Source organism: Biomphalaria glabrata, chromosome 3 (genome assembly GCF_947242115.1).
Source record: "Biomphalaria glabrata chromosome 3, xgBioGlab47.1, whole genome shotgun sequence".
Taxonomy (NCBI): domain Eukaryota; kingdom Metazoa; phylum Mollusca; class Gastropoda; family Planorbidae; genus Biomphalaria; species Biomphalaria glabrata.
In genome coordinates, this window is record NC_074713.1 from 3,910,122 (window position 1) to 3,932,581 (window position 22,460).

The following is a 22,460-nucleotide window of genomic DNA, read 5'->3' on the forward strand; positions in this document are numbered from 1 at the left end:
GATTTCAAAAACCCAGATTTAGGAATAAGTTACAAAACCCAGAATTACAATATATTACATAAAATCCAGATCTACAGATAAATTAAGTTGTGATCTGTTGTTGCTATTTGTGTAATATGCTAATGAGTTGTACAGAAAACAAGTGCTAAAGTTGTATATTTTTTTATATAAGTTTTAAATAAAATTAAACTATCTGATATGAACTTTTCCCATGTAAATTATGAGTGAGTCTGGTGTGAATGTATATTTTGGTTTTCTATAGTTATGTTTTGTTTGGTGTAATGCACAAATTGTAAGACACATTTCCTTATGGATAATAAAGATTATTATTTATATTATTATTACTATTATTATTATTCTCAAATATAAGTGGTACCATAAGTTAATGAACATAAAAATCAGTTTATATTTATGCTAAAAGAAACGCAAATTAATCTGGGATTTATTTTATCCACTAATATAGTAAAAGAATTTAAAAAACAAACAAACAGAACATTTGTTTTGTCCTGATAAATTTAATTCATCTATGCACAATGTTTAAATTAAATGTCTGACACATTTGTTGTATTAGCATGGAGAATGCAATATATATTTGTGATACCCTGAGACTGTATACATGTGAATCCTTGTTCTGTCAGCTCTTGAAAGACAAGTCTGTTTGATGCACTTGTCATTAGATAATCTAATTTTATACTAATTTAAAATAGAGGTCATGTACACAGTGCCTCTCCAATAGAATTCCAAATCTTGTAATCAACTGTTGAATATTCTCTACCTGGAGAAAAGAAAAGCAACAATCACTAAACATTTGTATAACACTGTGCTATTATTTAATGTGCATTTGTATTTGTGGTGTAGATTTTTAAAAATTATAAATACAATGAGAACTGAAATAAATAAACCAATTAGATTTATCCACAAGTTGAAATGCAAATACTTAACAATATGTTTGAACCACTTTAGTGAAATTACATAAAATAGATATGTTAAGCCAAACTTGCAATATGAATAAGAAACAACGGATGAACAAATCTCCAAATGAATCTTTAAACTTGTTCACTTTCCTTATATTTTTAAAATACTATTTGATGAGTCTTGTCTATTCTTGATATTACCATTTGCAGATGTGACACAGCAACTCATTTTTTTCCTTCATTAGCGCTGTAACTAAGTACTATTCATTTGGCTACAGCAAACAAGGTTCATGGTCACCCATCTGGGTATAATCAAGTTCTAAGTTTGTGTAATTAAAGAAAGTAAAATACAGGTAATCCTTGCTAAACAATCTGAGAATCTGTTGATTAAGTGTGACTGAATATGGGGGATTGGTACTGTTACATCTCTAACAGGCTCTCTGCAAACACTATTCAACTAACTTAAAAGCTTGATTGAAATTGTTCCAAAAATAAAGTGATAGTTTAATAATATCAACAGCCAATACTGTACAACTGGCAACACAATACACTGACTATGTATGCTTCATTGTACATAACTGTACTGTCCTACTAAACTCTACTGGTCTCTCTGAAACTCCCATTACTACACTCTGGATTCACAGTACTCGTCTGACTTCACTGTGGACTAACAGTCGCTGATCTGAACTGCCTCTCATAACACAACACTCTGTCTCCATATCTTGTCCCCGAAGGCCTTCTTGAAATGATAGAACCAATCACAAGTCCATATCGCAGGTATACATGTGGAGAGTTCCCTTGTCCTATGAGACAGTTGACCATTTAGCAGCACACTGACCTATCTTACTGACCTGTGTCAGCTGATTCCACACACAGTTAACTCTATCGAGTGGCCACTACAGTTATAACAGTTTATTACTATCTTCATGTTACATTGTTGTTTTGTGTGAACATGCCAGCAATGTTTGCAAGCATAAGTAACAAAATCCAAGAATAGTGCAGTTAATTGGTGTGATTGTGATATTAAAATATTTAATTCACTGCATTTCATAGATTGGAAAAATTATGTTCTACATTATTTCATACTGTATTCTTCATAGTAGAAATCCTCTATTTTTCTATAATTTGAATTTTTAAATAATAAATCATTTCCTTTTCTAAACTTGCACTATACAGTGAAATAAATATATTCAGTATATTATAAATGGTGCTTTTATTTTTATTTTTCAAAGTGTCTTTCATTTTATTTAAAGCTGTAAACTTAAGACTTTTAAAACTATTGTTTTGTTTTTTTTGTAAAATGTTTTACATGTTTCAGATGTTTCTTCAGAGTAGAAGGTAATCTACTTCCTAATCCAAACCTCCCGCAGCATGGCGGAATGGCAAAGGGCAGGGTATGAACCCATGACCATTGAGAGGACTAAACAACAGTCCAGTGTGGATACCACAAGACCAGGCAACCATCAACTGGTTGAAAGTACTAGAATTAGTTTCTATTGTGATAAACGAATGGAGTTTAAATTTTAAACAAAACTTACTCAAATTTAACTTAAATTTAGTTGAAGGTAAAAGTTGAACAGACTTTGCATCAATGCCACAACCAGAGTGAGTGAAGTCTGGGATTTTGAATGAAAGCTGAAAGTAAAAAAATTGATAAAACAAATTCTGAATATCCTGAATTCTATGGTTCAAAAGCTAAAGAAAAACATAATAGTTCTAAATTATTAAAAAGAGATTTTGAAATGTACATAACTAGTTCAATCAATTCTGGTTAAAAAGTAGGTGAACCTGATGTATTTCATATATATATATATATAACTCAATTTAAAAAATATATATTATTTGATTAAAAATGCAATTGGAAGCATTAGCATTTATGCTAACTTCACATGCAAGACATTCTGGGCCTGCAAAGTTTAAAATTAATCACTAAAATATTTTTTTAGTAATTACAGAATTTCTCTTATCATGCAATATTTTTGTTACTCCATTTGTGAGAAAGCAATTAAAAACATTAACAACAAAACATTGGAGCATATAAAGGATGATAGGACAAATAATAAGTTTTATAAATAATGTCCTATACAAGTAAAACAGTCATGTTTGTTTGTAAAATGTTTTACATGTTTCGGATGTTCCTTCAGAGTTGAAGATAGTTTACTTCCTAGTCCAGGACGACGGGGGATGGGAGCGGGCAGGGTTTGAAATCCGAACGACAGTCCATCGCACAAACCGCACGACCAGGCAGCCATCCTATTGAATTCCATGTTTTGTTTAATGTGGTTAATAATTCTGAATACCAGAACGGTAATTATTTATGACCTATTTTACTTAAGATGTATACAGCAGACCTAGGTGATGTTACACAGACACACATTTCAAAGATATGTGTCAGTTAATTTAAAAGTCTCAGAAATAAAAAAAAAACAACAACAATGACCTGAACTAGAAACTTTGGCATAAAGCCAGAGGAACTTTTTTTAGCACAAACCTTGCACTTAAGATAAGCCAGAATTTGTTTTTCTATGAAAGTAATTATTGATTATCAAAAAATTGTGCTAAATTTGGCAAAAAACAACAACAACAACAACAACACTTTCAATTATTAAGCAATAAAGAGAAACTACTTGAAGAGATGAGAGTTGAGCTGGTTTGGTCATATTTAATAAATGACTCAATGTCGAAAGTCATACTTTAAGGTACAGAGAAGAGAAAGCACAAAGAAAGGGTCATCCAAAGTAAAACTGGCTGGACATCAAAGAATGGACCAGACTCTCTCTTGATATCCTGCAAAGAACAAGCTGCTGACTGGAAAAATTGGAAGCATTTGATTACACAAACTGTAACAGCAACCTTATGACATAAGAACTGTAACAGCAACCTTATGACAATAGTAAAGGGACAGAAGAGAGGATCAAAATATATTTTAGAAGAATGGGATTAATTGTTAACATACTAGATAAATCTAATTAGGAGGCGTGGTGGCTGAGCGGTAAAGCGCTTGGTTTCCGAACCGGGGTCCGGGGTTCGAATCCTGGTGAAGACTGGGATTTTTAATTTCGGGATCTTCGGGCGCCTCTGAGTCCACCCAGCTCTAATGGGTACCTGACATTAGTTGGGGAAAAGTAAAGGCGGTTGGTCGTTGTGCTGGCCACATGACACCCTTGTTAACCGTAGGCCACAGAAAACAGATGACCTTTACATCATCTGCCCTATAAACCACAAGGTCTGAAAGGGGAACTAGAAAAATGTAATTACTTTCATAAATCGTTTGCTTACTTTGCTTCTAATCACATGACTAAAGTAAATTCAAGAATTTAAAGTTATTTTTTTTTTTTTTTTTTTTTTTTTAAGAAAGGGCCATATTAGGTTGAAATAAAATTTGAATATTAAGTCATGTAAACTAAAATACTAAAAGATGAGCCACCCAGTGGTTTTATAACAAAACCTTTTATAATTTAAAAGAAATGCAATGAAAAAAGCACACTGCATAGCCTCATTTAAATGTAGGATGTTGGTTGAGGATGTTGATGTAATGCTGGAGTGAATCATATCCTTTTTCAACTGATGTTTTAATACCTGAGCATAAGAGTTATTCCCCCTACAGAAAGCATCCTCTACAGTTGGCGCTGGCAACCCTTGATCTGATCCACTAAACACAACAGTAGCTGCCAGGATGGCTTGTTGATCTTTACTTGTAAACTTTTGACCTATAAACCACATTTTTATATTTTTAATAATATGGAGAGAACAAAAAAAAAAGCTTTATGGTTCAACTTAAACCAAAGCATTATAAATAAGTTATTTAAAAGATTTTGAATATTGGGATATTTAACTCTTTCTCTCCATAATTATTTACCACATTCTGGTGGAATCAACGTTGGTATCATCTGTTAGGAGAGAAAGAGTTAATACTCTGATTGTCACAGCCTCATTTGACTTTGAGTGTTATTTGTTCTTGTTCATGACTCTCAACAGTTGCAATTGTGTTGACATTGTTGCTAGGATGACCACAGTTTCTGCTGTTATTATTATTTTGCCATCTGTTCATGGCGTTCTTGTTGTATCTGTTGAGATCATAGCCATCACGTCTGGATTGTCTGGGATAGTTCTGGACGTTGTAGTTGTTGGGGCTGCTATTCTATTGCCTACTTCTGTTACTTGGGCTATAGCTTTGTGTGGATCTACTATGTCTCTTGTTATCATACTTATTGCTCTGGTATGTATTGTTTCTGTACCAGACGTTAGTGTTGTTGACTGTTCTGCACTGGCTTTTTTATATGTCCGCTTCATACACAGTTAAAGCAGGATTTGTCATAATAGTGGGAAGCGTGGTCGGGAGGCCAAGTGCGCTTGAACTTGGCTTGGCTACCTAGAAGGGGGCTCGAGGTTCGACACCCGACTCGGGCAGAGTTGTGTTTACTGTTAAAGGCAGCACGGAAAACCAACTCCTAGATACCCCCTCCCCCCCCCCCCCCCCAACTGGTCCACAAATGAGATTGGACCAAAAGCGCTCTGAGCATGCTATAAGCATGAAAGTAGCGCTATATAAAAGCTATAATAATAATTATTGCTGCATTTTTACTCTTTCCAACTGTTAGTATTGCTTCTAATAGTGATTGGAATGGCTATCTTTAAAGAGATTCAAGTTGGTTACTAACTCTGATTCAATTCTTTTTTTTTCTTTTAGAAATGTGAAGACATTGCCTGATACAATGATACAACATAAACCAATGGGGCAGGCTTGTCAATTAAAGAAATTCTATCCAAGGCATAAGACAGAGAAGAATGGAGAAAGACGGTCAACAGATCTTGTATGGTGCCCCAACAGTTCAACAGACTTAGGGATAGGTGAACGTGACGGTGAATACTATCCCTAAAGGTATTCCAAAACAGAAAAAAAATAATTCTGTATCAAAATGCTTACATCACGAGGATTGAGGTAGATAGAAAATAACATTTTTTTGATGGTTGAACTGAGGCATATTTTGATAGCCAATAGAAATAATCTACCTGGGCTTTTGGTTTTGCAATCCAGCCTTCATTGCACTTTTAAATTGAATATTTCCATTCAAACTATAAAAAAAAGGACATCCACAGACAGGTGCAATGATATTTTTTACTTCTTGATTCCTTTACGGTGGGAAGCGTGGTCAAGAGGCCAAGTGCGCTTGAACTTGGCTTGGCTTCCTAGAAGGGGGCTCGAGGTTCGACACCCGACTCGGGCAGAGTTGTGTTTACTGAGCGCCTAAAGGCAGCATGGAAAACCAACTCCTAGATACCCCCTCCCCCCCACCGGTCCACAAATGAGATTGGACCAAAAGCGCTCTGAGCATGCTATAAGCATGAAAGTAGCGCTATATAAAAGCTATAATAATAATAATAATACTTAACCATAAAGTTGACTATATATTTTTTAATTCAGCATCCTTGATTTCTTTTTTTAAAAGATGGTTTTAAATCATTTAATAAAAATGGATTTAATCCCATAAACCATGATGTAATGATGGCCAACAGAGGTGCAAAATCCTGACACAAAAAAAATGCGTTGGGGGGCTTAACCAGACAATTTATTTTTCAAGGGGCAAACTTTAAAAAATTGTTATTGTATTTATCAATCCATGTTTGAAAATTAATTAAGCAAAATAAAATTTAAATAAAATAAAGTTAAAATATTTTAAGTAAACCATGTTTCATCTTCAAATAGCAACGTATTCAATTTATATCATATTCACGAGAAGCATCTGTAAGACAATAACTCAAAACTCTTGGAAGGCATTTGAAAATGTCTTCAGTAACATGATTCTTCCCAAAGCACCTGAGCCTAAATGGCAAAATTTTCTATAGTTGTACATCCTTATGTTGATGACTTTGTGCAACAAAAAATAAGGTCTACAACAAGAAGTCTTACTGAACACCAATCAGGCTTATTAAATTTGTATGTATGCTATATTATAATTACTACCTCTAATGTCTCTTGCATGATGATATTGACCAGTCTTGTATATTAGACTTACTTCAAACCTGCGACTTTTATAATACCAGGATGAATCGTGCGCCATATTTCCATACCGGTATTTTATTGAATTCTGTATTATTCCAAAAACTGAAATCAAAGCATTGTATGCCCTTACCTATATTCCAGATGAGCTCTTTTTTGTTTGAGGATAAAGAAATGGACCCCTGTGTAGGTGTGCCTTCATAGTTAAGTATTGGTGCCCTGAAACATGTATGACAATATACAATCATAGTTCAATACTTTTTCAACATAAAGCAAACAATTCAAAACCTTAAGCAGTTGTCATTACTTATCAATATGGAACATTTAACTTGTCATTACTTATCAATATGGTACATTTAACTTCAGCTTCAAGAGAGCTTTTCTCAAACAAAAACATTTTTGTTGAATGCTTGGGTTTACATAGTTTGACATAACCTTCAATATTATTGATTAGTTTGTAATTGTTACGTTTTGTTACGTGATGAGACTCTCTTTAGCAATACATCAATACTAAACGTCAAAATCATAGTTATATAAATAATTTAAGCTTAATTTAGCAGTTAACACTATAAACACTTTTCTGTTTATATTCCTCCCATAGACCTATATATATATATAATACACAAAATGGAAAACGGAAACAAAATCTTATCTGATAACGAATACAGACATATATATAGATTATTATGTACGTAACTCTTTTTTTTTCAAGCTGTAATGGAAATCATCCCGAATCTAGGAAAATCAATCTTCTCTGTCTTAGAAAAGTACTGATCTTTAGTTTTCAAAGTTTAGAAATAATGCAATACCATTTTCCGGATTTTTAAAATAAAATGGGCTATTAATCACATAACTATTTATTCCCGCAAATATATGAAACAAGGCCATTTCCTGTTACATAGGTTAGGGTTGAAAAAAAAACTTTACTTCTTATAACAAAACAAGGCATTGTTTCAGCTTTTTTGAGAATTTTCACACATTTTTTTTTGTAGTGTTAAGAGATCTCCATGTCCTGTATAGATATGATATATATATATAGGTCTGTGATTCCTCCATTTTGGTTCTCCCCTTCAACACCCAATCGCACCATTCCACTATGTAACAATAATGAAAGGCTTTCCTTGAAAAATTATGGACCATTGCTAATTTACCTGGTATAAAATGGAATACGAAGCTCACAGAACTCAAAGCTATTTTTGATTTGATCATTGAGTTTGAGTTGAATATTGATTGATGCTCGGGTTTCTTCAGGCTAAATAAAAATAAATAAATAAAAATAACAAATAACAAGGTAAAAATCCAATAAAGAGATTATGATGTGTAGAATTATCACTCCTAAGGTCTTTAATTCTAAATAAATTATGGAACCCACTTTCATGTGATAGACACCAAATACTGGCAACTCTAAAAGTCTTTTCACTGTGTAATGACAGAGTGTGAAACTCTCAACAGGAGGGGAGAAGCGAATTCTTCTAGGTGCCACGTCATGAGACAAATCTGGTGAAGATTTTAAATAAGAAATGAATGAATATGAAGAAAAACTCTTTAATCAAACACATTCAAAAATATACTTTCATCCTCAAACTGTTTAAATCCTCCCTTTGAAAATCTCTAGATAAAAATTCTGCAGTTGCACCTAAAAGGTTTTTGTTTCCATATAGGTGAAGAGCAAGTTTGTTACATCCCCAATCTGTCAAATACAATTTTTAAAGTCTGGAATCGGCAAAAAGAACATAAGATTTCTTTCACCCCATAGTAGGGACACAGCTTGTCAAAGTTTGGACTGAATCATGCTAAATAAGAACCGATGAAGCATTTTCCATACTCCATTTAGGATATAATAGCTTTTTTCAGGCCTGTATAGTATTGGGGAAGGGAGCTTGGTCATGGTATCTCATGTGCCCCCAGCTTTGCAAGGGCTTTTGTCCCAACAAGAAACCACTTCTATGTTTTAGATGATCATTTAGGCAAGATCAATTGTACTTGATAAATGCAGTTTGATTGATGGTTCAAGCCTTCCCTGGTGAGTCATGGAGTCTTAGATGGTATTCGCTTGATACAAGCTGCAATGTGATGGTTTATCTTATGTGAGTCCATGGCAGTGCCACCAATGTTATAGTGATGGCTTATCTTACGTGATGCCATGATTATGTTGTGAATATTGATTGATCATCACAAAGGTGGGAAAAACTAATTGTTCATGAGTATGATCACCTGTTTTGTCACTACATTTATTTGACTTTTCCAAATAAAAACAATGAAAAGGCATTTGGTTGGATTCAGTTAATCTCATACCAAGTCAAGAAACAGTAACATGAAGAAAGCTACTGGTAATTAAGGCTACTCACTGAGATCCTGCCAGTCTGCTTTCTGCACACAGGGATGGACAACAAGCAAGTCAAGGGGTGTATTGATCCCACTTCCTTGGTGGGACAAACTAATTGTGACGTGAGTCATTCCTCCTTCCAATTCAGCCCGACATGTAACATCACCAAACACCTGCAAGCTGTCTTGCCATGTCTCCCTCGCACACTAAGTCAAGGAAAGAAAACAAATATCAATAAATTTGGATGGAAAGAATCTATCAATGTGGCTTGGCTCTAGTCATATGTGATGTGTGGCATAAACTGCTTGACTGCAGAACTGAAAGTCTTGAGTACAAGTCTTGATGGATGCTATTACCTTGACCTATCCCTTAGTCTGTTGGGGCACCATGCAAGATTTGTCAATCATCTTTCTCCATTCCTCTCTGTCTTTGCCTTAGTATCTCTTTCAATGGCAGTCCCGTCCATTCTTTTATGTTGTCCTCCCATCGCTTTCTCTGTCAGCCTCTTTTTCTTTTTCCTGGTACTGTTTCCTGAAAGAAGGTCTTTGCGAGCCCCGAAGACCTTGTAATATGGCCATAGATTTTTAGCTTGCGTTTTTTTTACGATAGTTAGCAGGTCATCATGGGGTCCAATTGCTGCAGTAACCCTTTCTGTAATCTCTTGGTTTGTGAGGTGGTCTTTAAATGTGGATGGGTGCTAGCTATTTTAAAAATTAGAGATTTAACTCAAGCACTGAAAAGCAGTGTATTAATCTCTCCCAATGTTTGGCAATATACTTCTTCTTCTAGCCAGCCTTATTGCTGCTGAGCTGTCAGCTCTTTTGCAGACTGTGCCAAGGAAAAAAAGTGTGCTGTTTTCTTCAGATGTTCAGCACTGCTGTACAGGGTGTTGGCTATGTTGGGCTGGAGTGGATGTAGCTTCTGCCTAAGGTGGATTAGGAAGGGGCATTCAAAGAGGATATGGTTTACGGTTTCATAAGGGTGGGCGCAAGAATTTCAATTTCTTATAGTCTTTGTGTTTGTTGGTGATATAGATGTGCTGATGTGTTGGTGTGCTGATTTCATAACTTTGAGAAACACACAAAAGAACATTTAAAACAATAAGGTAAAACAAGTAGAAAGTGATTATGTCTTTCACCTGAGAAGCACTGACATGTTCTGAGATGATTAGTTGAAGTGTCTGCCTGCCCTTAAAGTTTGATGCTCTCCAGGCTGCAAGCTGAAATACATCAAAGTATTCAACATTTTTAAACTCTGCTAAAACTAGACCTTCACCTATAACATTTAACTGTGGTTTGTGGGAAAGATTTAAAAAAAAAAGTGTGCATAATTAAATATATCCATAAATGATATTCCACATTGCTATGCATAATTAATCTTCATGAAAACTTTCAGAAATGAAAATTGCAAATCTTAATCAATCTATGTATGTACTGGGGAAACAAAAAATATATTTTAGGTGAATGAGTTTCATCAAGTTCTAATTTTTATATTCAATCATTAAAAATAATCTTTTTTTTTTTTAAAGTAAAATTTAACTTTATATCACCTACTTTGACATCTGTCAATTACCTTTAATTATGTGATTTCCTTCTTTTTTTTATGACAAATAAAAAAAATAGATTTTATAAATGTACAACCCCCCTTTAAAAATGAGTCTGGCCTTTGTTTAGTTGAGTGTGTCAAAACCAAAATGATAAGTGTGTGTGTGTGTTAATGATCCCTCCAAACATGGCATTGTGAAATGGTTGTATTTCACATCTCAATAAATTCATAACTTTTTATGATACAAATGATTAGAATAGCACACAGATTTTCAAAACACAGTAAACATATGAGGAATCTCAGTCAAGCCTTCAAGTCACCCATGAATTCTCATTATCAGGTTTGCCTGTCCTTTCTGCCTAACCTCTTTCCTGACCAACAACACACTTTCAAGTGTTTGCTCCAGATCCACAAGCTGTTATCAGGCAAGATGAAGAATGTTTTCTTGTAACAATAGACTCCCTGATTACTTCTTGTTACTTTAGGTGGTGTGGTGACACAGTTATTGTACGATATCGGTGACCGACCATGACACCCAGTCAAGAGAAGTGCCCCTGTGTGCGCTGAAGAAATGATATAGTGTACCTGTTGACTGGACAGTTAGTCACGTGGGTGTGTTTGTTGATAAGTAGCCTGTAGGAGCTAGGATTGGAAGAACAGTGTGTCAAGTCAGAAGTAAACTATGGTGTAGACTAGAGAAGCATTGATTGTAAACTTATACTTGTGTAAATAAATGTTCTCATTACTATTATATCGTCTTTACTGTTTGGCAATGGAACTCCAAGAAATATAAGCACAATTATAATGAACCCACATTCAAAAGGAGCTCGCATCGCCACAGGTGGAAGAAGGTTTCACTGTATTAACAATATGTTCTTGCCCCATAATGCACTATAATTTGAGGATTGGAAGTGCATAGGGCAGAGTTATTTCAATATAGTCAGACTTGTTGTTATCTACCAATAGCTTATAGCACCAGATTGCTAGTGGACAACTAAACCAATGAAGGCCTATTAGATTTTAAATTATAGAACTTGAAATAAACTTCTTTTGTGAATAAAACTAGAAATAACTTCTATTACAATATAGACAAATTCAGCTTAAGATAAAATAAAATAAGCAGATGATTAAACAAATATAACTCACAGTTAAAACATGTATATATGCTCTGGCATCCTAGAGTCATCTCCTAATCTTATTATAGATTATAACAGAGCAGAGCAACTTATCTTGCATCATTTTACAAGACTACAAAGCACCTTTTTTTATGCATCGCTTTGGACACACACACACACACACACTTCATAACACATGTATCTACAGCTGATTTAATGCAAAAATTAAATTAGCTCTACCAAGGATTCATGAACCAATATGATCAGTTCACATTACCTAGTAGTGGGTATAGCTAAAAATATTCTATTAGAATGATAGCTAGACTTAGGTACTTTAGATCAATAGATCAGTGTTAAAAGTGTGCTGGCACGTTCGTCCAGAGGTGTACTGGTCCCTTCTTGTACTGCCTAGGTTATTAGGTATAACCTCCAGGTATACAATTCAACTAATGTATGCAACAAAAGACTTTACAAAGTCGCAGGTAAACATATATACAAAGTTTATTTACATGAGTAAAATAAATGTGTAAATAAAGGGCCATCCACTCACAGGCCAACACAACAAAAAGTAAACAAAAGATACTCAAAAATAGTATGGCACACAGCCCTAGTCATATGTTACATTGTCATCACATTCTGGAGAATACACATTTACAAGAGTAAAATAAAGGTCACAGGCCTCAGGTCGAAACACGACCACTTTTGGCTACTCTAGGGTTACAAACTTCAGGCTTACACAGCCAACTAAATTTAGGTCACATGCCTCAGGTCGAAACACTACCACTTTTGGCTACTCTAGGGTTACAGGCTTCAGGCTTATACTAGCCACTTTTAGCCAAAAAAAACAAACAAAATGGTCATGATGAACTATAGGCTTCAGGGAAACCTATGAGCCTACAAGCTTCATAGAATCCCACCTATAGACATCCGTTTGGTAAAGCCCATCTGATGATTCAATACAGGTTGAATCCCTCAGAGAAAGGCTACAAAAATATGTCACATTTGAGAGTACCCCAGGATGCAGAACATCAGGGTAAAAATATACTGCCTGGAAATCATTTGAGGCTATATCTACTTATAAATACCTTATATAATATACAATAATACTAAAGATATACTTAGCCCAAAGATCTCCAGAGCAGGGCACACTTCTCCGAGTACCCCATGACACACAACCACTAACAGAAAAAATACTATACACAACACAGGTCAAGTGGTCAAGCTGGTAACTCAGGAGCAAGTGGCAACTAAGCACAGTTTGCAAGGCCTTTTATAAACTACATAAGGGGAACCTGTGCAACCATGAAATGAATCAAACAAATGGGACATAATTACCTTCTGTGTTTTGGATACATTGATTGACTTGTTTGAAAGTTTGGAAATTATATTCTCAGTGGAGACATCTCTAAGAATTCCAAATGGTGCTGCCTCATTGATGAAAGCTGTAAGATCTTGAACTCTGGCAGCTAACTGACAAAGAATAACTTTAATAAATTAAAACTTAAACAATAACATTTTGTTATAAATATGTAAGCCAGTGTAGATCTTTATAACAAAATGTACAACAGATAACATGAATATTAGTGCATCAGACTACATAAAATTGACTTTACTGTTACATTTATATGTGTATTTATGTTTATGTATGTTGTGTGTGTGTTTGTTTGTTTTCTTGTAGTCTCCCTTGTTCTATTGTTCAGTATGTTCACGATTTCACGGTTTACTCTGAAGTGTGTCAGTAGTGTGTATTCACTGTGTATTAGTCTCTGCTGGTTGTTCTCTCTGTTTCATGTTAATAAAATTGGAGTGTAACTTTAAACATCAGTATTGTTAAATGTATTGTGATAATATAACATGGTTTTACCTCCCCTTGCTAAGGGTGAAGAGGTGAGACTAAAGTCAAGGTCGCGTGGCCACGAGCGTTGGCAAAAGGGAGTTATAACTCGTCAGTTACAGCAACGGTCATATGAAGTTGAATCGGGCGGAGGAGTTTATCGCCGAAATAGACTTCACTTACGAAGAATCCCACTGCCTGCTGAAACGAATGCGCCTACACCAACAGGTACGACCGAGCCCGACAATCCCGCACTTGTGGATGCACCCAGCACAGATGAAAGTACTGCTCAGAGACCTGAGAGCCATATATAAGACGGTCTCATAGGTCGACAACCTATACAACTAGGTTAGGCCGAGTGGTCAAATCCACAAGAACCGGTGACTATGTATATAACTAACCTCAAACACCGGAGGATGTTACATTTATATGTGTATTTATGTTAGGGGTGCACCGGATAGTACTTTTTGATATCCGGCCGGAGCCGGATATGACCGGATAGTAAAATTTGATATTCGGCCGGGGCCGGATACCTAAGTGTCTTGTTAATAGTTTGTGTTGCTGAACATTTTACGAAACTGTTAAATAACATACCTATATTGGTTGGTTTTATTTTTTTTCCTTTTATATACCTTAGTGTTTTAAACTCTGTTACTGATTGATTTATTCAAACTTAACAGTATTTCTAAAAATCTGTATAGCATGAGTGTGTCTGTGTGTATGTACGATACCACCAACTGTAAAGGATGTGTAGGAAGGTCAATGTAAATAATGTTAGTATATATTTAACTAATTACTAATGTAAATCTCTCATAAGTAAAGTGCAATCTGCCTTATATAGTGGTCGGATGTATGTGTTCATGCATTTCAGAGCAACAACCTGGTCAGATATACCTAGTGAGTCTACACATGTAGTCCTAGAGTAGTGTGTATAGTTGTTTGTGTTAACCATCAAGCATTGTTTTTTCCTTGAGCATACGCACGCAATAGAGTTGGGTGTCAGTCAAAAAAAGATAACACATTGGCATGGCCAGTCAAGCATATAGATAAATTATACCCGTCCACTAGTTAGAGGTCAAGGGTTGTTTTGTTTTTTTACGCTCCAGCATATTGTTTCTTTGTTTACTAGATCTAACTGCGGTACTATTATTCAATTTATTTTATGCGATTTAAAAATTTACTGTAAGGTTTTCCGTTATTTATTAAATCAAAAGAATTAAATAATGAAATTAGCTTTCTTTCTAAAGGTTTTAATACAAGGCAAAAATACACACACGCAAACATGCACATCTTTGTTTTATTTTAAAGTGCAAAGAACGTACGTAAGAAACATTAAATGCAAAGATCGTATGTTTGAAACATCTTTCTTAATTAATACTTATTAATTATTTTATTCGTGGTTTCAGTAACTGTTACAAAAGGGAACGATAGTAATCCTATGAATGTCAGGTGTGTAAAAGTCGTCCTCGCCTGATACACAGAGGCTAAGTACGCATCTTAAGTAAAAAAAAATAATAATAATAATAACAAGGAGTTAATTGACTGTCACAAATTATTAAGAATATTGTTATCAAATCAAGACACTTAACTGCAGGAGTAATATTCAAGTTGACACGTTAGAAAAATTATTTAACGTTAATATTTATTGACAGTGTAATATCCTTTGTTAGCAAGTTGCGTTTTTTTCATTCTGGCTTAAAAATGGTCAATGTCTATCAATAAATTGGGTGTCAATGACGAAAGAAATAAAATAAAGAGTAGGGGGTGTTTAGCTCTCCATTTAAAGATAGCCCTGTTCGTGTCTTCTACAAAATAATTAGTTACTGGCTTACTGGGCTATATAATCTCGCGGTTTGTGTTCTGTGTAGCTAAATGTCACTCGTTTAGGTGCGTGTGATCTTTAGTCCAGCTTACTAATTGAGATTTATGTTCAAGTAACGTAGCACACTTGAAAAGGTGTGGCCTCTAGACCAACCAAATAAGCAAACTCTTTGTCCGGATACCCGTGTAGATGTTTTGCTTGAAGTCCAGTCCACCCCCCCACCCCAATTAAGATTAACTACTAAGTAAACAAACATAGTTCCCTCGTGTGACCTCTAGAGAGTGCTTACGTCCATCGTATCTGACTTGGGGTCACCTGTCAATCAATGAACTCAATGTGATGGACTAAACAAATAAAAGGGGGAGGGAGTTCATCTGGAAATATACCTAGTTACCTTAGAGGTGTGGCTCTTGTAGTCCAGCCCCCCCTTATAAAGATTAACTACTAAATAAACAAACTCAGTTCCCTCGAAAGGTGTGACCTCTAGAGAGTGTCAATACGCTGACATTAAACCTACGTCCATCGTATTTAACTTGTGGTCAACTGCCTATAAAAAAAAACTCAATGTGATGGACTAAACAAATAAAAAGGGGTGGGAGTTGTTCATCTCTTCCTCTGGAGATATACTCGCACAGCTAGACAGACGTCTGATCAGCATGACGTAGTCAAGGAATGTAGCATTTTAACATGTTAACTAACCTACTCAAAGGTCAAGAAAAATTGAAAAAAGTGTCAGCCATTGCTGCTCTGTATGTAAAGCGCATTTATGATGTAAAGTTTCATTTCTATTTATATTAAGTTATTTACATGCCTTGTCTTTATAATAAACGATGTTTGGTGCATATTCATAATGGCTCTATTTTTAAGCACATTATTTTGTTTTAATATAAACATTAATACATTCTACAACAGACATTAATGGAACGAGGTCCACTTTATGCATATTAAATAGGTGTATTTTTTACTATCCGGTTTACTATCCGGTAGTGATATCCGACCGGAGCCGAATAGCACCGGATAGTAAAAAATGCCGGATATTCGGCAGAAGCCGGAGGGACTATCCGGTGCACCCCTAATTTATGTTTATGTATGTTGTGTGTGTGTTTGTTTTCTTGTAGTCTCCCTTGTTCTATTGTTCAGTATGTTCACGTTTTCACGGTTTACTCTGAAGTGTGTCAGTAGTGTGTATTCACTGTGTATTAGTCTCTACTGGTTGTTCTCTCTGTTTCATGTTAATAAAATTGGAGTGTAACTTTAAACATCAGTATTGTTAAGTGTATTGTGATAATATAACATTTACCAACACTGATTATAACACAATATATTACATCAATTATTGCAGACTGTAGTTGCATAAGAATTCTTAACAAAATGCATTGAATTATATTGATTCTAGCTGCATTTGTTGACTAGTAGATTCTAATAAATAATACTGACTTTAGTTGCCACTATGCACAAAACAATTTTGATTTTCTTTTAATTGTACAATATAACAAATTATGTTTGTAAAATATATATGATGTACAAAGATAACCTAAGTAATGTAAACATTTAAAACAATTAGTTATATAAAGAACTATTACCTCCTGGCTTGGAACTTTAAGGAACTCAGACAAAACACACAAGAGTGAAAATCCAAGTGATATTGATGGACTGTAAAACAGAAACAAATATAATCTTAATGCGATATAATAATAATAATAATAATGTGTTCTAGTATATGTCACACAAACACAGATTTGTTATTGTCTTAAGAGTTGAGACTACGTCTCTTGAAACTCTAGACCAATGGAAGCTCCCCTCTAGGGGGCCTGTATGAACAAGCGCTGATGCTAATTTGTTACACCTGTTGTTTTTTTTCTGGATACCCAAGACACTAGGGACTAGAGGCAGAAGGAAGAGCACCCTGGGGAGGCCCCCACGCTTTCCTTCTCACTACCATATCAGCTGTGTGAGGTCTGCCTTGAAAATGGCTCCTTGGGAAATGGTGAGTGGATTGTGACAGGGTTATTGGGGGTCTCTTCCATCCTTGCCAGTGCAATGAGCTCATTTCCATTGGGCACCCCAGTGGAGTTTTTTTTTTTTTTTTTTGCTTCCCTATATTTCTCTGATGTACATTTCCACTGGGTTGCCATACAGTACAAATATTTTAAGATAAAATTATACTTTTAAAAAAAAAGATCTTAATTAAACTTACATATTAATCAGTTGCATCTTTGTGATGTCTTGAGATGGTAGACCTTGGGGCTCTACCAGAGGAAGACAACAATATAAAATATTTGCCTAGAAAAAGAAAGAAAATATAGGTGATAGTTCTGTGCCAATACACTGGAAACAAAGAGAGCTAATTCTTTCCAATGAATGTTACAACGAAAAAAGAAGAAAAAAAAAAGGAAAAAGAAGCATTTGCGAATCACATATTTATTGTCATTGTTTTTTTTTTGTATAAAGTAATCAATGCTACAAATAATTGACTCTACTTCTTCTTCCTCGTTCTTTTTTTTATGTTGGAGTGTTCAGACGACTAGACCAATATATGAGATGAACCGCGCAGTGGCTTCCAAATCAGGGAGCTCTCCAAATAGTTTACTTTCTATTGGGATGTGTTGTTGCCAGTGTCTTGTTCGGGCCTCTTGGTAAAGAATGCAGTTTTGAAGGACATGGTCAGTATCCTCTGGTGACACTCCACATGGGCAGATTTGACTGGTTCCAATTCCATATGTCGTCTCATTCTGTTGTGTCCTAGTTCTGAGGCCAAAGATTAAATGTTGATCTTGTGGGGATAGCTTATAGTAGGCGTCATCTTTCTTCTTTCTTGTGATTGAAATGAGAGCTTGTCCATTTCTCATTTATTCAATTCACTATTACTTTCTTCATTTCTTCTGAATAATTGACTCTAAAATAATTCATGAAAAAATCATCACATCCCAGTGTGTAAGCTTTGTAATTAAAAAAGCCACCTTATTTGTGATGAAAAAAAAACCACATCTATAATACATGAAAGATCATATGGAATGTTCAGTCTACATTAATGTTAAAACAGTTATGTGTTGTGTAACAAAAAGTTGTGATGGCTTATCAGCGAGCTAAACTATTCAGTGATCATAAGACTTTGTTCTCGAGTGCGCCCATGGGGAGCTGCCATCTTGTTTGTTGCTTTGTATTGTTTTCTTGGAAATGTATACTGACATATAATAAACTCAAAATTTAAAAAATACATTACATGTATAAAACATGGCTTATATAAGGAAAGAACTTCACTCTTACAGCAATACTGCAAGACTGTCTATACAAAACAAACTAATTAATTACCACTAGATGACTAATTGTTGTTTTTTTTTATTCATGTATTGACAATAAATAATTGCGCAAAGTTTCAACTTGATCCGAGAATGACAAGTGGTAGAACTAACTAGTACACAATTTGTACCAGACAGAGTTGATAAAAGCTTTGAAAAAAAGACATAAAATGACTTCTTCCTCCTCTTGTTAAACCTTAACGGAATAAAACAAAAAGATAAACTACTTAAAAACTGTATTAATGTAGGGTAACTACAAGATAATGTATAACTAACCCTCTCTAAAGCAACCACTGGCCAAAGAAATCCATTTTCAGTTTGGATTTGATAAACAGGTTTCTGAACCACAGAATCACATCTGTCTCTGGATGGAAGGAACTGAAGAAAAAAAATGTAAGTCTATTTACATAGTATTTACAAAATACACTTTACATGTTGATGTATTTCCATTAATAATTGGTCATAACTTTAAGTTTGTTTTACATGCTTCGGATGTTCCTTCTTAATCAAAGATTATAACATCCTAGCTGCCAAACAAGAAAAAGGGGGATGGCAGCGGGTAGGGTCTGAATCCTAGACCATCGAGACATAGGTCCAGAGCACAAACCACATGAAATGTTTCATATGCATGTTTCAAGAAGCTGGAAGAGCATTTCACATTGATTGTTCTATTGGTTGTTTTGGGATGAATGGGTGATCAGATGACTCTTAGTTTAAATATAGATGTTTCATAAAGCATCAAACTTAAGAAACAAAAGAAACATAATTGTTTCTTAAATGTAAAATTTCATTTTTAAAACTGAAAATCCCACTAGCCTGCGATACATTATAAGTCTGTGAAATCTCTTGAACCAGCAGTGGATGCAACTGAGATATGTCTGGGACAGGAATGTTACCAGGTAACAAATTAGCTCTTTTTTCAACTGTTGGAAATCGTCTGTGGAAAAAAAAAAGATAGTAAAGTATGAGTTTAATGAAGATTTCTCGTTATGTCTTGATTCATGAACAATTGTGTTAAGCACAGACGATTTATGAATTACATTTTTTTTATTTCCATAATGAGTCAACATCTTAATCTTTACACTCACACCATGTTTCAATTGTTTCATTTATGCTTCTGCTTTATTATCACACCATGTTTAATTAAATTGCTTTACACTCACATCATGTTTTACTTGCTTTATAAACATTCTTTTCTAGGAATAAGATGAGCTCTAGGTCATAGATAAATAATCTTATGTTTGTATCTATTCATTAAATACAAAGTATTAGAATTTAGATTTTTTGCTAAAAATTTCCGACCATAAGCCCTTAGTTTTTCAGGTCAATTATTTATGTAAACTTATCATGACTTATGTTTTACCTTATGTATGTTACAGTTGATTTATTTGCATTAGCTTTTGGAGATAATTTTATTATCCAAATGTATCTTATAGCGACTGTCATCTTTTAATGCCTCCACAATCTACACTACATTATTATATTTATATAGATCTAGAATCTAGATTATACTAGATATTCTAAGATACCTATCATACTATTTACTATATTCATAGTCTCTAGAGTCCTACATAGACTAAAACTTAAGTCCCTAAAATTAGTAAAATTAAAAATAAATGCCTAATTATAATTCAAATTCACTAATCAAGACTTCTCAGGACTTCTGACTTGCACTTTTTAAATAATGAGGCATGAGTCATGAGCATCATATTAATCATAAACAGAGATCGTAAAATGGTTCAATACAAAGTAATTCTGTAAATCGTATAGATCTAGAATCTAGTCCAGATCTAGAATGTAGAATAATCTAGAATTCTAGATCTACTAACTTAACTAACTTAGACGACTTAGTAACTAGCTAACTAGTCTCAAGTCAAAGGACCTAGGGAAAAGATATCACGTGATATCTAAAATTAGCACCTAAAGAAAATAAGCATTATCTCCCCTGATCTATTTATGTTTTGTTTATAAGGTTTTTGTTATTATTATACCTTGCGACCTATGGGACAGATGATGTTAGGGTCATCTCTGTGGCGCATGGTTAAAGAGGGTTTCATGTAGCCAGCACAACGACCAAATGCCTTTACTTTTCCACAATGTAAGATCTTATCTAATATGATACAGACGTTACTTCAAAAAAAAAAAAAGAAGTTGGTTACGCCATACGCGTCATGCATTTAGTCATGCATATTAACCAATGACCTAAACTCCGCCAAGTCACTGGTTTTCCTGGCTAGCTCACAACCAGATCGACTAATGTCCTGTTTAAGACTTTAAGGTCAAATCTAGCATCAATAAAGCTAATTAAACCAGAACTTTTCCAGGAGCTTACACATACAGTGACTATAACTTATGCATATTGGCTGCAGGTTATCCAGCAGACCTACCTCCATCAACATTGGTCATGCAGATCCTGAACAAAGAGAAAGGATAACCTATTTAGGCAGTGTTGTCTCAGCGACGAAGATGCATATCATGGTGTTGCATGTCGGATAGGTACGCAGGAGCCTTCTTTCCAAAAGTAAGACCTTAATCTGAACCATAAAATCAATTCGCCTGGAGATTAACATCCACGTACGACCTACTCAATACAATCACCTACACTTCGAGACGCGGAAGGTTGAAAAGAGGCTGAGCAGTGATGGCTGGGAAGTATCCTAAGAATAACGTACCGAGAAAATGTTACCGATAGAGAAATCTTTGCCCGCACAGGCATTCGCCCTCTAAGGAAAGTGTCTACTGAACGTCGATTGACATTTGTGATCAGGGGCGGACTGGCTATATGGGCATTTGGGCAAATGCCCGGTGGGCCGGTACCATAATGGGCAGGTAGAGCAACCGAATGGCACATATCAGATTCTCTTATCAAAAGGCCATCTGAACGTCGTGTTTAAAAACAAATCTTTCAGAGACTCTACAGTGCAATACTATTTTAATTTAACACATTTTCTGAAATAATATAATAGCCTTCATTCATAGACAGTGCTTCTAGTGGAATTAATCTTTTTAAGGCCTACATACTTAGCGATTAAAAAGTATTATAAGGCCTATATTTTTTTAATAAGAATAAAGAGTTCACTGTATGCATGCAGAGCCGGCCCTAGCATTTGTGGGGCCCTATGCGAAACGGATCGCGCGGGGCCTAGTCTGGGTAGGGATAAGCATAATGTCAAAAAAATAATTTTAATTAGAAAATAGGCCTACTTTCGTCTTTGCAATACATTTTTATCAAATGAAAGCTCGCAATGCCACTTTTTATTTATTGGCACCCCAAAATGTCAATTTGGTCTATTATTCAGGAGATTTGAATAAATTCAAAAAAAAGTTCAGGACTTTATCGCATATTTTGCCTTTTCGTGAGATTTCCTGGAGGCCCTGGAAAATCAGGAGGTCGCGAAAACCCTGTTAATTTATTTACGTTATAATGGTTTAGTTCAGTGATGCTCAACCGAATTCGACCTGCGGGCCATTTTAACTTTCGACACGCGTGTCGCGGGCCACATCAATAAAAGGTAAAATAATGAAATCCAAATTCTCCAAAAACTATTTGAAAATATTGGATCTAGTATTAATTAATGGGATATTTAAAGTCATAATTTTTTAC

General features: G+C 34.9%; 1 protein-coding gene across 2 annotated transcripts; it reads right to left on the reverse strand.

Annotated features, from left to right (window-relative positions):
- Positions 1-495: 495 nt before the first annotated feature.
- On the reverse strand, positions 496-20,745 carry LOC106053125 (AP-5 complex subunit mu-1-like). Of its 2 annotated transcripts, none has more exons than XM_056023982.1 (14): positions 20,220-20,745; positions 19,673-19,793; positions 19,133-19,234; positions 17,755-17,840; positions 17,141-17,210; positions 13,237-13,371; positions 10,380-10,460; positions 9,264-9,447; positions 8,288-8,412; positions 8,067-8,167; positions 7,049-7,134; positions 4,494-4,624; positions 2,453-2,549; positions 496-775 (listed from the first exon to the last, which is right to left on the reverse strand). In XM_056023982.1, the coding sequence occupies exons 1-14, from the start codon at positions 20,300-20,302 to the stop codon at positions 711-713; spliced, it is 1,467 nt and encodes a 488-aa protein (XP_055879957.1). In that variant the 5' UTR covers positions 20,303-20,745; the 3' UTR covers positions 496-710. The 2 variants fall into 2 exon arrangements, with proteins under 2 accessions (XP_055879957.1, XP_055879958.1); XM_056023983.1 differs by lacking the exon at positions 20,220-20,745 and adding an exon at positions 20,020-20,039.
- Between the last annotated feature and the right edge of the window lie 1,715 nt (positions 20,746-22,460).

Bases quoted from the DNA above. Each gene is read 5' to 3' on its own strand.
- LOC106053125 (XM_056023982.1), bottom strand. From the start codon at position 20,302: ATGACAGTCGCTATAAGATACATTTGGATAATAAAATTATCTCCAAAA. The intron at 19,235-19,672 runs GCTAGTGGGATT...TTTTTTCTTCAG, and splicing joins AGACTTATAATGTATCGCAG to TTCCTTCCATCCAGAGACAG. The intron at 4,625-7,048 runs GTAAGGGCATAC...TGTGGTTTATAG, and splicing joins AGAGCTCATCTGGAATATAG to GTCAAAAGTTTACAAGTAAA.